This window comes from Callithrix jacchus, chromosome 5 (genome assembly GCF_049354715.1).
Source record: "Callithrix jacchus isolate 240 chromosome 5, calJac240_pri, whole genome shotgun sequence".
Lineage (NCBI taxonomy): Eukaryota > Metazoa > Chordata > Mammalia > Primates > Cebidae > Callithrix > Callithrix jacchus.
The window spans coordinates 120,630,802-120,644,122 of NC_133506.1; the positions used below are offsets into that span (position 1 = coordinate 120,630,802).

General features: G+C 42.7%; 1 protein-coding gene across 1 annotated transcript in view; it reads left to right on the forward strand.

Moving 5' to 3' along the window:
• Positions 1-13,321, forward strand: part of LOC118153855 (activating molecule in BECN1-regulated autophagy protein 1-like) — a 53,621-nt gene that overhangs the window by 21,259 nt on the left and 19,041 nt on the right. The window contains 1 exon segment of the mRNA XM_078375433.1: positions 12,628-12,714. Within this exon segment, the coding sequence (XP_078231559.1) occupies positions 12,628-12,714 (87 nt within the window).

A 13,321-nucleotide genomic window follows, 5' to 3' on the forward strand; every position in this document is an offset into this window, starting at 1 on the left:
GCTGTTGCAATTACTCAGCTTTGCTGTTGTAGTATGAAAGCAATCACAGACAATATCTAAATGAATGAGTATGGGCCTGCTCAGTGGTTTACGCCTGTAATCTCAACACTTTGGGAGACCAAGGCAGGCAGATCATTTGAGGTCAGGAGTTTGAGACCAGCCTGACCAACATGGCAAAACCCCTCTACTAAAAATAGAAAAATTGGCTGGCATGGTGGCAGTTACGTGCCCTGTTTTCTCAGCTACTTGGGAGGCTGAGGCAGGAGACTTGCTTGAATCTGGGAAGCGGAGGTTGCAGTGAGCCGAAATCGTGCCATTGAACTTCAGCCTGGGCTACAGAGCGAGACTCTGTCCCAAATAAATGAATGAATCAATGAATGAGAGTGTGGCTGTGTTCTAGTAACACTTTATTTATGGAGACAAATGTGATTTTCATATAATTTTCACGAGTCATAAAAAATTATTTTGATGTTTTTCAATGATTTAAAAATATGAAAACCATTCATAGCTGGCTTTGGCTTGCAGGCTATAGTCTGCCAATTCCTGCTTTACAGGGATGTGATTTGGAAGAGTCAGGTGCTAGAGTAATAGAAGGCATTATGACAGTGAGGGCCCCAAAGAGGTTGTTAGCGGACCCCTGCACTTGTGCTTGTTCTCTCTCTTTCCTTTGGACTAGATGCTCTAAGTATTGGCTCTTGTGGGATTCTTTGATAGTAAAGAGCAGGCATAAATGCCTAAAGAATTACTTGTTTCTTGTGCTATCTGGCCTGAAGCATGGTTCTCCAGCCTCACTTTCTGTCTTTCTTGGGAATCGCATGCAAATGAGGCAGCTTGCCCTGGTTGGGAGGACATGAGCCTCCAGGGCTTCCAGGCAGTATGCTTGGCAGGCAGCCCTTCCCCCAGTGCAGGTCATGTTAGCACCTGCTAGGCTGATCTAAATTATTTCTCATCATTCCTCTCTCTGGGCTGAATGGCGTAGAGCATGCTGTGTGCTTTGTATACACCCTGAAACATGAAAAGATGTAATCGCTTCTGTCAGCTCAGGGTGTTGGAGCACTCAGGGACTGCAGTGAAGTCTGTATGTATGCCGCAGTGTGTTGGGAGCAATTTCCCGTGTACTCATTCTTCCTGCTTCAGATCCCCTTCTCTACTGTATCTATTCAGAGTAGTGCTCTAAAGTGTGCATTGGAGGTTTTCCCAAGACAATAACAGCAGGTGTATGGGATTCTGTTTGCATAACATATTTTGCTTATGGTAATTGTTCCGAGCCCATTAGAGCTGTGCAGGTAGCGTCCTCTCCTCCTCCTGGATTTCTTACACACTTATGAAGGGGTTGGGGGGTGGGCGCAGGATCCATTACATCTTCTTTCAGTTCTTTCTTGGAAGCGTTCCTGACAACATGTTTGTGTGAGGAAATTTTGCTTTCATGGGTGGGCCTGTTGTTACATTAACCCAGAGATTGCAAAATAGTCCTCAAGTGTGTTTGTTTGCCTCACAGTGTTTCTAAAAATTTTGATTTTTTTCCCCACATAAATTCAGATATCTGGATTCCGTTGAAAAAACTGGCTCACATTCCCACATTATGGTCAGCAGGAATTGAATAGGACAGCAGCTCCTTTTGTCAAGGCATGGGCTTTCTTGATGCCTTGGCCTATGCTAGGCTGATGTCATGTTTCCTACTTAAATCCAATTTTGTGTACTTGCCATTCATTGCATTAGCTCAAGCAAAATGTGTTGATGGTTAGGTGTGGGTAAATATTTCCTAAGTGCCCTACCACTTGGTTCCACCAGGGGGAGGCACTGGTCATTGCAGTACCCACTCCACCACCCCACCCATCCTGCCTAATTCACCCACAGGGGCTCCCCCTGCTTGCTGTAGGCTGACATGCTGACAGTCCCCTCACCTGAGAAGCTGCCTGATTTTTAAATAGTAACAATTAACAAACTCCTCTTCTGCTTCCAAAGGGGGAAAATGGAGGTTCCAAGCTTATTTGCTGGATGAGGCTCACTTTAGTGAGCAGATCTCTGCTATGCCAGATTATGCAGTATGAGAGCATCCTTCTTTTGGACTGTGTAAATGGACTATGTAAAATCTTGGAGAAGAATGCCTGCACCTTTTGCAGAGCACCTTGGACAGAGTGATGGGTTCCAATGAAATTAAAATCAAGTTAGAGCAGGAGTAGAAAATTGTAATAATAAAGGAGTCAGAGTTGAAAGTATGAGCTTGTCATAGAAAGAGGATTGCAGCTTGTTGACATCGTGCCCTTTTCCTTTGCTGCATCAGAGAGTACGTGTGAATCTTTTTGCCTCTTCTGCTTTTTTCCTCCCCTACACAAAGGTAGCTCAGCTTCTGCTGCCTCTGTCTCCTTGCTGTCCCCTTGGGTCGTTTCACCTCAGCAATGTGGCGTTTATCCTTTCTTTGTTCTGTTGGCACATGTAACCCTTTTTATCTTTGTGTACATGTGTCTGTAGTAGAAAACATAGCATAGATTTACACTCTTAACAATTTTAAAAGTGTACAGTACACTTTGTTGTTCAGTAGCTCTCTAGAACCTCTTCATTTTGTGTGACTGAAACTGTATCCTTTGAATGACTCGGTTTCCCCTTCCCCACAAGTCTCTGGTAGCTAACACTCTGCTTTCTGTTTCTGTGAATTTTACCACTTTAGATACATCTTATTAATGGGATCTTGCAGTACTGGGTTACTTTACTTAGCGTAAAGTCCTTAAGGATCATCTATTAATATGTCATAGTGTACAGGTGTGGGCATGGTGGCTCACACCTGTAATCCCAGCACTTTGAGAGTCCAAGGCAGGTGGATTGCTTGAGGTCAGGCGTTCGAGACTGGCCTGGCCAACATGGTGAAACTCCGTCTGTACTAAAAATACAAAAATTAGTGGGCTGTGGTGGTGGGCACCTATAATCCCAGCTACTCGGAGGGGTGGCTGAGGCAGGAGAATGGCTTAAACCCAGGAGGCAGAGGGTGCAGTGAGCTGAGATTGCGCCACTGCACTCCAGCCTGGGTGACAAAGTAAGACACCATCTCAAAAGAAAAAGAAAAAGAGAAAACTTACAACATGTATCAGAATTTCTTTGTTTTCAAAGGCTGAATAATATTCCATTCTATGTATATACCACATTTTCTTTATCCATTCATCTACTGATGGACATTTATGCTGCTTCCACATTTTGGCTATTTTGAAAAATGCTGCAGTGAACATGGGTGTGCAAATATCTCTTCAAGATCCTGTTTTTAATTCTTTTAGATATGTAACCAGAAGTGGAATTGCTGGACATATGGCAGTTCTATTTTTAACTGTTTGAGGAACCTCCATACTGTTTTCCATAGCAGCTGAACCATTTTACAGTCCTACCAACAGTGCATGAGCGTTCCAACTTCTTCATATCCGTGTCAGCACTTGTTATTTCCTGGTTTTTTTTCTTTTTTAGTGGTCATCCTAACAGGTGTGAGGCGATAAATAATTGTGGTTTTGATTTGCATTTCCTAGTGATTAGTCATGTTGAGCATCTTCTCATATGCTTGTTGACCATTTGTGTATCATTATCAGAGAAATATGCATGCAAGTCTTTGGCCCATTGTTTATATGGTTATTTGTGGGTTTTTTGTTTTTTGGTTTTTTTTTTGGTTATTGAGTTGTAGGAGTTCCCTGTATATTATGGACATTAAACATTTATGTGGTATATGGTTAGCAAATCTTTTCTCCCATTCATAGCTTGCCCTTTCTCTCTCTTTTTTTTTTTTTTTTTTTGGAAACAGAGTCTCACTCTGTTACCTAGGCTAGAGTGCAGTGGCACGATCTCAGCTCACTGTAAACTCCGCCTCCTGGGTTCAAGCGATTCTCCTGCCTCAGCCTCCCGAGTATTTGGGATTACAGGTGCCTGCCACCATGCCTGGCTAATTTTTGTATTTTTAGTAGAGTCGGGTCTCACTGTGTTACCTAGGCTGGTCTTGAACTCCTGGCTTCCAGTGATCCTTCCGCCTTGACTTCCCAAAGTTCAGGGATTACAGGAGTGAGTCACTGCTACTGGCCTCCTCCTCCTTGATAAAGGAGGGAGCACAAATAACCTTAATTTCCCAAACTATAGGATCATTTTCTACATTGAAAGGGAGCACCCACCCAGGGCAGAAATGTGTTTCAGAAAGATGGAGAGGCTTGAGATAGGTAGGAATGAGCGCAAATCTTTCTAAATGAACATTGACTCTTCTGACTAATACAGGGGCCTCATGCTGTAGGAACAGTATGCAAATTGGTACTTGCTTTATTTTTTACAGTCTATTTTCAAATGCCTTTTTTGGGGGGGTGGATAGCCAGGGTTCCTTGCAGGAGAGACATGATTACGGCTGTAAACTAACCTCGGGGTCTTAGTTCTAATGTTGCTGTTGTGCCTAGCTTGAAAGTTCTACAAAGATAAGGAACTATTTTATTCATATATTGATATATAACAAACCACACTCCAAAACCTACTGACTTAAAACCAATTCAGTTATTTTTCCTGTTTTTTTAGCGGCATAGACTGGGCTCAGTTGGGAAGTTCTTCTGCTGGACTTGCTTGGATTTTCTCTAGAGTTATCTGGAGACCCAGTTAGAATAAACTGGGTCTCTCTCCCTCGCCATGTAGACTCAGGGGCTCTTCTCTCCTCATGGCCTCTCCAGAGTAGCCAGGCATCTTCTTTTTTTTTTTAATTTTTGATTTTTTTAATATCTCTTGCTATATAGATAACAGGGGCAGACTTCTTACATAGCAGCTTAAGGTTTCCAAAAGTGAAGCTCTAAGAGGAAGGAAACAGAAGCTGCCAATTATTTTAAAAGGGTAGGCCCAGAATTGGCACAACTGCTGCGTTTTCTTGATTAAAGCTAGTGATAGAGCAGTCTAGATTCAGAGTGGGAGGGGACCACACAAGGGCGAGAATGCCAAGAGGATGTTCTTTGGAGCCATCTTTGGAAATTGACTACTCTAAAGGCCATATTTATGTTATTGATTGATTGATTGATTGAGCCGGAGTTTTGCTCTTGCTGTCCAGGCTGGAGTGCAATGGCGTGATCTCAGCTCACCGCAACTTCTGCCTCTCAGGTTCAAGTGATTCTCCTGCCTCAGCCTCCTGAGGAGCCGGAATTACAGGCATGGCCCACCACACCAGGCTGATTTTGTCTTTTTAGTACAGACGGGGTTTCTCCGTATTGGTCAGGCTGGTCTCAAACTCCTGACCTCCGGTGATCTGCCTACCTTGGCCTCCCAAAGTGCTGGGATTACAGATGTAAGCCACTGTACCTGGCCTATTTATTCATTTTTTTGCAACAGAGTCTTGCTTTGTCGCCCAGGCTGTAGTGCAATGGTGCAATCTCTGCTCACTGCAACCTCTACCTCATGGGTTCAGGCAGTTCTCCTGCCTCAGTCTAGCAAGTAATAGTTGGGATTACAGGCATCCACCACCATGCTGGCTAATTTTTTTTTTTTAAAGACAGAGTCTTGCTTTAAAGACTGTCGTCCATGCTGGAGTGCAGTGGCATGATCTCAGGTCACTGCAACTTCTGCCTCTCAGATTCAAGAGATTCTCCTGCCTCAGCCTCCCACTACAAGCATGTGTCACCACGCCCAGCTAATTTTTATATTTTTAGTAGAGACGTGGTTTCACCATGTTGTTCAGGCTGGTCTCGAACTCCTGACCTCAAGTGACCCACCACCTTGGCCTCCCAAAGTGCTGGGATTACAGACATGAGCCACTGCGCCCAGCCTTGACCCTGCTAATTTTTTGTATTTTTGGTAGAGACAGGGTTTTGCCATGTTGATCAAGCTGGTCTTGAACTCCTGACCTCAGGTGATCCACCTGTCTTGACCTCCCAGTGTATTGGGATTACAGGTGTGAGCCACCGTGCCTGGCCTATTTATTTACTTATTTTTGAAACAGGGTTTCAGTTGGTCACCCAAGCTGTAGGGCATTGGTGCGATCTCAGCTCACTGCAGCCTCAACCACTAGGGCACAAGTGATCCTCCTGCCTCAGCCTCCCAAGTAGCTATAGGCATGTGCCACCATGCCCAGCTTATTTTTAAATTTAAATTTCTTGTAGAGATGAGGTCTCCTTTTGTTGTTGCCCAAGCTGGTCTCGAACTCCTGGGCTCTCAGCCTCCCAAAGTGCTGGGATTACAGGTGTGAGACGTCATGCCCAGCCCACATCTATTATTTTATATAGTACTAATATATGTAACCAACAGAAGGCACTCAGTTGGCTGGGTGGACCAACACATAGATTGGTAGATGGATACCTGACTGTTCTTGTTGGTTTTTGTGGATGAGGTGCATGTGATTCTCAGGGCTCAGGTACCCCTGTGTATACCTTTATAGTGTTTATTATTATTCTTCAACATGTCATTCTTTCTGACAAAGTACCTTTTTAGGCATAGCGACTTGAGTGGCCAGAGGGCATCATATTCCCTGCAGGCACTTTGAGAGCTGTAATCCAAGGAAGGAAAAAATAATAATGGCTGTTTATTAGACTGTGTACTGGCTACTGTACTTGACTGACTTAATCATGATAACAGTGTGAAAGAGGAATTTCCCCTCAAATGTGGAAGCAGAGGATAATGAACTTGCCCAAGTTGTCACAGCTAGTAGGTGACACAATGGAATTTAAACTGCAATCTGTCTGATTCAGTAAATTGCCTCATATTTTAGTTAGAGTTTTTCTTGGTTAGTCTCAGACCATTAAGATCTGTCAGAAGGTTTCATAACAGCAGCACTATTGACATTTGGGGTTGGGTAATTCCTCACTGTGGGAGGCTGTCCTGTGCATTGTGGGATGCTTAGCACTATTCCTGGCCTTCACCTACTAAATGCCAGTAGTTCTCTGGCACCCAGAAGCAACAACCAAAAATGTCACCAGACATTTGCCGGGGTGGGGAAGGGGATTCCCACTTTCCTTGAAAAGCACTGGTCAATTATTTCATGATTTGTTGTCCTTCGATCTTGCTGGTTTTTAAAAATATGACATTAGGCCAGGCATGGTGGCTCACACCTATAATCCCGGCACTTTGGGAGGCGAGGTGGGCAGATCATCTGAGGTCAGGAGTTTGAGATCAGCCTGATCAACATAGTGAAATCCCATCTCTACTAAAAATACAAAATAAACTGGGCATAGTGGCACATGCCTCCCAGCTACTTGGGAGGCTGGGGCAGGAGAATTGCTTGAACCCAGGAGATGGAGGTTGCAGTGAGCCAAGATTGTGCCATTAAACTCTAACCTGGGCAACAAGAGTGCAACTCCGTCTCAAAAAAATAAAAGTAAAAATAAAAATTTGCCTCTGGTTAATAAACACCCCCGCACACTGTGCTTTGCTTTTCCCTTGTTCTCTTGAGGTTTCATGTACTAACTCACTTTGCCTTTGTGATACTGGTCCTAAGATTTTACTTCCTATTATATAATGTTTGCAGTATACCAGGGTCAAGAGCCTGTCACTTCTTAATGAGTGGCCTTGGTCAACGGTTTTTAAAGTTTCAGGTCAGAAATGTAAATGTGAAAAAATGTCTTATAAGACTTTCACAGGTTTGCTAGTATCACAGCAATCAGATGAATGCCTATCGTTGGATAACTTAAACAATAATTGCTAGTGTGTGAAATGGAGAGGCTTAGATGCCTCTGCATTAGAACAGAGATGTCATTTTGAAAATCATAATAGAGGTGTTGTTTCAGAACACACAATTATTTTTTACAAAGAATAAGGGCTTGTCATCTCCCAGCCCAGTCAGGCGCCAAGGCAGAGATTGGAGACTTGCAGAGCAAGATTCCGAAATGAAGAAAGCCACAGTGCATTCCAGTTTATTTGTCCTCCTGCCCCTTCACCCCCTGGCAAACATTGCCCTCTTTCCCCCTGTGGGGGTCTCTTTTGGCAATATACAGTCCAGGAGCATCAGTGGTACTTTCCCAGGGAAGTAGCCGGCCTCTGACTTTTTGATTTAATGAGCCTCTCAGGGACCAGACTGCACTACATTTATCAGGATGACTTTGTCAGCACTTTAACCTGAGCAGCATAAGTGACCAGAGGGGATGAGGGTGATGTAAGCTGTTTCTGAAAACCTTGTTCCTTCAGGAGTTTTAGTGTGAGTTTTTGGGCATCTAGCAACCTTGTCTGAGAGTCATGGGGCCAGTGAGGGACAACCAGATCTGTCTTCTTGCTTATTCTTCCAAGTCTAGTTAGGCCTGCTGATTCATCACTTAGTATTTGTCGGCCTCCTGTTACATGTTACTTAGGATGTGAGTTTTGATGGTGATAAAAAGATGACTTGGATCCAGTACCTGCTTTCATGTAGGTTCTAGTCCAGTAGCAAAGACAAGACATACATATAAGTTACTGGGTGATTTGAGAAGTCTTCTTAAGAGAGGTACAGGTCCAGGCGTGGTGGCTCACGCCTGTAATCCCAGCACTTTGGGAGGCCGAGGCGGGTGGATCATGAGGTCAAGAGGTCAAGACCATCCTGGTGAACATGGTGAAACCCCGTCTCTACTAAAAATACAAAAAATTAGCTGGACATGGTGGCGCGTGCCTGTAATCCCAGCTACTCAGGAGGCTGAGGCAGGAGAATTGCCTGAACCCAGGAGGTGGAGGTTGCGGTGAGCCAAGATCGCGCCATTGTACTCCAGCCTGGGTAACAAGAGTGAAACTCTGTCTCAAAAAAAAAAAAAAAAAAAAAAAAGAGAGAGAGGTACAAAATGCTATGGGGCACTGAGGAAGAGAAGGTGAACTTCTGGCTGAAGGAAACAGGTATTTGAGGTTTGAAGGCTTTTTACAGTCAATAATAAGGAAGAGGAACTTCCCAGAAAGAAGAAATTGCCAAGATAAATAACATAGGTGGGTTAGTGAGGTTATGTTTAGTTTAGCTAAAACAGTGGATCCCCAAAGCAAAAATTATTTTTACAATGATGCTGAGACATTCTTTGTGTTTTTCAGTCTCATTCTTTTACAAGTATACGGTGTTTTCTAGAGGACACATGACATGTAATTAAGCTATCATCCTGATGGCTAATTGAATACTTGCTTGTGTATTAAAATTATTTCCCTTTTAATTTCAGTAAGTTGAAATTAAATATTGATAGCTGAAACTGATACAAATGAAATCTCTTTAGGATCCTCATAATTTGTAAGGGTGTTAAAGGAGTCCTGGGACCAAAAAGTTTGTCAACCACTGGACTAGAGCATATAGTATATCCAAAAGGAGTGAGAAGTTTGGCTGCAAAGCTTGACTACCCAATGCCCTGCTGAGGAATCTGGATTTTATTTTCTAGGCAGAAGGGAGCTTTTAATTGGCCTTTGGCTCTCCTGGATGGAAATAGCAGTTGCCATCCAGGCATTAAAGCCAGGCTATAAAGTTATCCATTAGGCATGGGGCACCAGTGGGATCTTACCTTCTGGGAGCCAGCATTCCCTAACAGTAGGGGCCAAAGAGTTCTAGCAATTTATTGTTTCCAGTGGTTGGAGAAAGTCTGAGCATGTTTGTTTGCTTTAGGATATTGATTTTTCTCTGTGATCTGACAACCAATTAAAACAATATCTTCAGGGTGTAATTGTTTAGTAAGAAGGAGTTCTCACTGGCTTATTTCATATGGACTAGTACCCAAACTTTCTGCTTCTCAACCCTGATATCCACTGAATTTGAAGTGAAGGGGCTGGGTGTGGTACCTCAGGCCTATAATCCCAGTTTTTTGGGAGGCTGAGGCTGACGGATCACTTGAGGCCAGGAGTTTAAGACCAGCCTGGCCAACATGGTGAAACCCCGTCTCTACTAAAAATACAAAAATTAGCCAGGCATGATGGTATATGCCTATAGTCCCAGCTATTTGGGAGGCTGAGGCAGAAGAATCTCTTGAGCCTGGATAGCAGAAGCTGCAGTGAGCCGAGATTACACCACCACACTCCAGCCTGGGTAACAGGGACTCTGTCTCAAAAAATAAAATGAAATAAAGTAAAGTAAAATAAAATAATGACGTGAAAGTTCTTTTCTTTCAGTTGATATGCTCTGACCACTTTTTTTCTTTTCCAGAGCTTTCTTTGACTGTTTTAAAAATCGTATTCCTAGTGATAGAGACTACAGCTGATACAGGGAACTTCTTTGCTCATAATTCAGAATACTAATCAGGGAAAGAAAAAATAGTTGTATTCATTTTCAAGTGTTAGACATTTTACAGCTTGAATTGTATGCCTATTAATGATTTTAGCAGGGCCTAATACTCATTTTTGATGGTTTTTTCTAGTGTACAATACTTTGATTTCAAGTTATTTTTTGTTCTGTCCGTTAGTAACTCTACTTATCATTTAAAGAATTTTATTTAATCAAATGTTTTAGACTTAAAAAAACAAAAAAACACCTTATTAATAAAATGGTTTTGAGTAATCCATGTGTTATGATTATATATTATATAGCAGAAATTGTAATATTTTCCCATTGCTGTCCAGTGGATCAAATAGTACAACCCCTTCATTGAACACCAGTGGTGTACAGAATGAACCGGGCATGCTTGCAGAGAAAAGAAGGAAGCATTTGTTTTGTTTTTTGTATTTTTCTTTTCCTCAACTTCAGTGATGGCAGCTTCAAACCTGAACAAGCTTGTCTGAGTTCTTCCTAGGCCCTCCCTGATTTCTTGTGATCATTTAAGTCAAGTTGAATTTGCGGTGGTCACAGCAAAACGTGCAGAACTGCCATCCATTCCATTTTCTCCTGCCATTTCCCATTTAGAGCTCTCTGTAACAGGCCACCCTGGGAAAGAAAGATCTTTTTTTTGAGGTTCCTAGGAATGGTGGCGATGATGTTTGCTCATCTAGTAACTCTAGTTTTTTCTTTATTCCACACCTATTGGAGAAGCCTATTTTTACTGCAGAGAGTACTTGTATTATAACTCTGAAGAACTTATGTTTCATCAGTGATGTGTATATGTGTATTCACAGTGGCTGGCTTTCCTGATTTTGTGTATTAGCAGTAAAATGACATATATCTGCGGCTTGCCACTTCCACTGTATTGTCTGGGCAGCAAATGTTGCCAACACATTCTATAGTAAGTAGGCACAGGGGATGCATGTTCCAAAAGAACTTTAGCAGAGAATCTCCAGAGACAAAGCTTAGCATTTTGGTTCTATTCTGACTTAAAGAAATCTTCCTAATTAAGGCGGGAAGTTAAGGTGGGAAGTAGACTGCAGGACTGTAAAATGGAGTCATTAAAATTAAAGTGAACTATTGCAAACCCTTCAGATCAGGAATCTCCTTTACAGCATTTCTGATAAATCACCCCATTTCACTCAGTACTGTCATTGCTTTAGCAGAGCGGGGGTAATATTTGCCTCTGTTACCATGATCAATTTCCAGGCAGAAGTACTTAAGAAGGATGTATTTTTGTTTTTTTGTTTGTTTTGAGATAGAAACTTGCTCTTTCACCCAGCCTGGAGTGCAGAGGTGTGATCTCAGCTCACTGCAACCGCTGCCTCCCAGGTTCAAGTGATTCTTCTGCCTCAGACTCCCAAGTGGCTGGACTATAGGCATGTGCCACCACGTCTGGCTAATTTATTTGTATTTTTAGTAGAGACGTAGTCTCACCATGTTGCCCAGGCTGGTCTTGAACTCCTGAGCTCAGGCAGTCTGCCCACCTAGGCTCCCAAAGTGCTAGGATTACAGGCATGAGCCACTGTGCCCAGCCAAGAAGGATATATTTTGGTCACTCGAAGGATGCTGCTTCCCAAAGGGCCTCAGCTTACTAAACGGCCACTTGGAGGATAATATGACAGCACAGAGTGACATTCAGGACTAACTCTAGAGCACTTTAGGGTGGAACAAGCTTCTAGGTATTCTAGGAGAATCAGCTGTTCTCAGACCTTGCTTTCATTCGTCAGCTCACACCCAGTTCCTGAAGAACTGGTTTATTAATGATGAATACGTACTATATAAAAAAAGTACTGTATAAGATGGCATAAGTTACCTGAATACTTGTCTCAAAATTTTGCTTTTCTTTTATTCTTTAGACTATGTACCTCTCATTACCCTTACCTATTCCACACATACTGTAATTTAAAGACATGGCATTATTTTATGTGTTCCGATGAAATCATGAAAAAAATCCTGCCAATAGCCAGGCACAGTGACTAATGGCTGTATTCCCAGGACTTTAGGAGGCCGAGGCAGGAGGTTCACTTGAGGCTAGAAGTTTGAGACCAGCTTATGGAACATAACGAACATAACCAGACCCTGTCTCTCAGAAAAAAAAAAATCCTCCCAATTAAACTGTCACACAATTGTAAGATGTACCCCAACTTCAGACACATTAAAATGTGAAAAGAAAAAGTATGTTTTAGGATTGATGAAACAGCATTTCTGCCACTGGAACCATAGTACTGTTACTGAAGATTCAGTCTTTCAACCAGAGATATATTTTACTGCTTTCCTCTCTTCCTCATTGGTTACATCGTGTTCTCTCTATTCAGTGGTAGGATTGTTACAAGTGTCTAGGTGTGGGGATATCGGCCTTGTCTAGAGAGAATACATTATTTGACAGTTGGTTGTCCTGGGCAGGAATGACCTCTGAGTTGGTAATTGACAGGGATTATTGCCATTTTTAAAATCTCTGCTAGGAGGCTGCTGGAATCTTCTCTCATTTCATTATCCCGTTATGATGGAGCAGGATCCAGAGAGCACCCAATTTACCCAGACCCAGCGAGGTAAGGCCAAAGTGAGAAATGGTACTAGCTGGGGGGGAGGGGCGGCCCTTGGGGTTGCCATGCTGTTGGAAGCTCCATTCTGTGCCTCCCTGGTCCTGGTGCTCTTTTATTCTTCAGTTACAGTTTTGAGACAGGTGGTTCAGGTGATGAGGAAGTGTTGCAGGTAAGTGAACAGTACCTCTGGTGACAGAGGGTTATGACCGAGCTCATGTCCTTTGGGACTCATTTCTGCAAGTAGGGTACTAGAGGGGAAACCTGGGGAGGCCACAGGTAGTCATAGGATACTCTTTTTCTGTTGGCCAGAGAGGCTGTTGCCATTCAGATGGACAGCCAACAGGAGAACAAAATTCTTTTTATTTATAGGTAAATTTTACACAAATTAAACAAAAACTTGATTTGCTTTCATTTGAGAGGAAATTTAGATTATCAAAAGGTGGAAGTCAAGCTCCTGCAGGTATTGACATTTTTGGAGACTGCCCAAAGGAAGAGATGACCGAAGAAGAAATAAATGGATTAAAAAGTTGACATTTTATTAAAGTGCTTGCTTTACAAGTCTTTATATTAGAAGATATTTGAGACTGGGCATGGGGGCTCATGCCTGTAATCC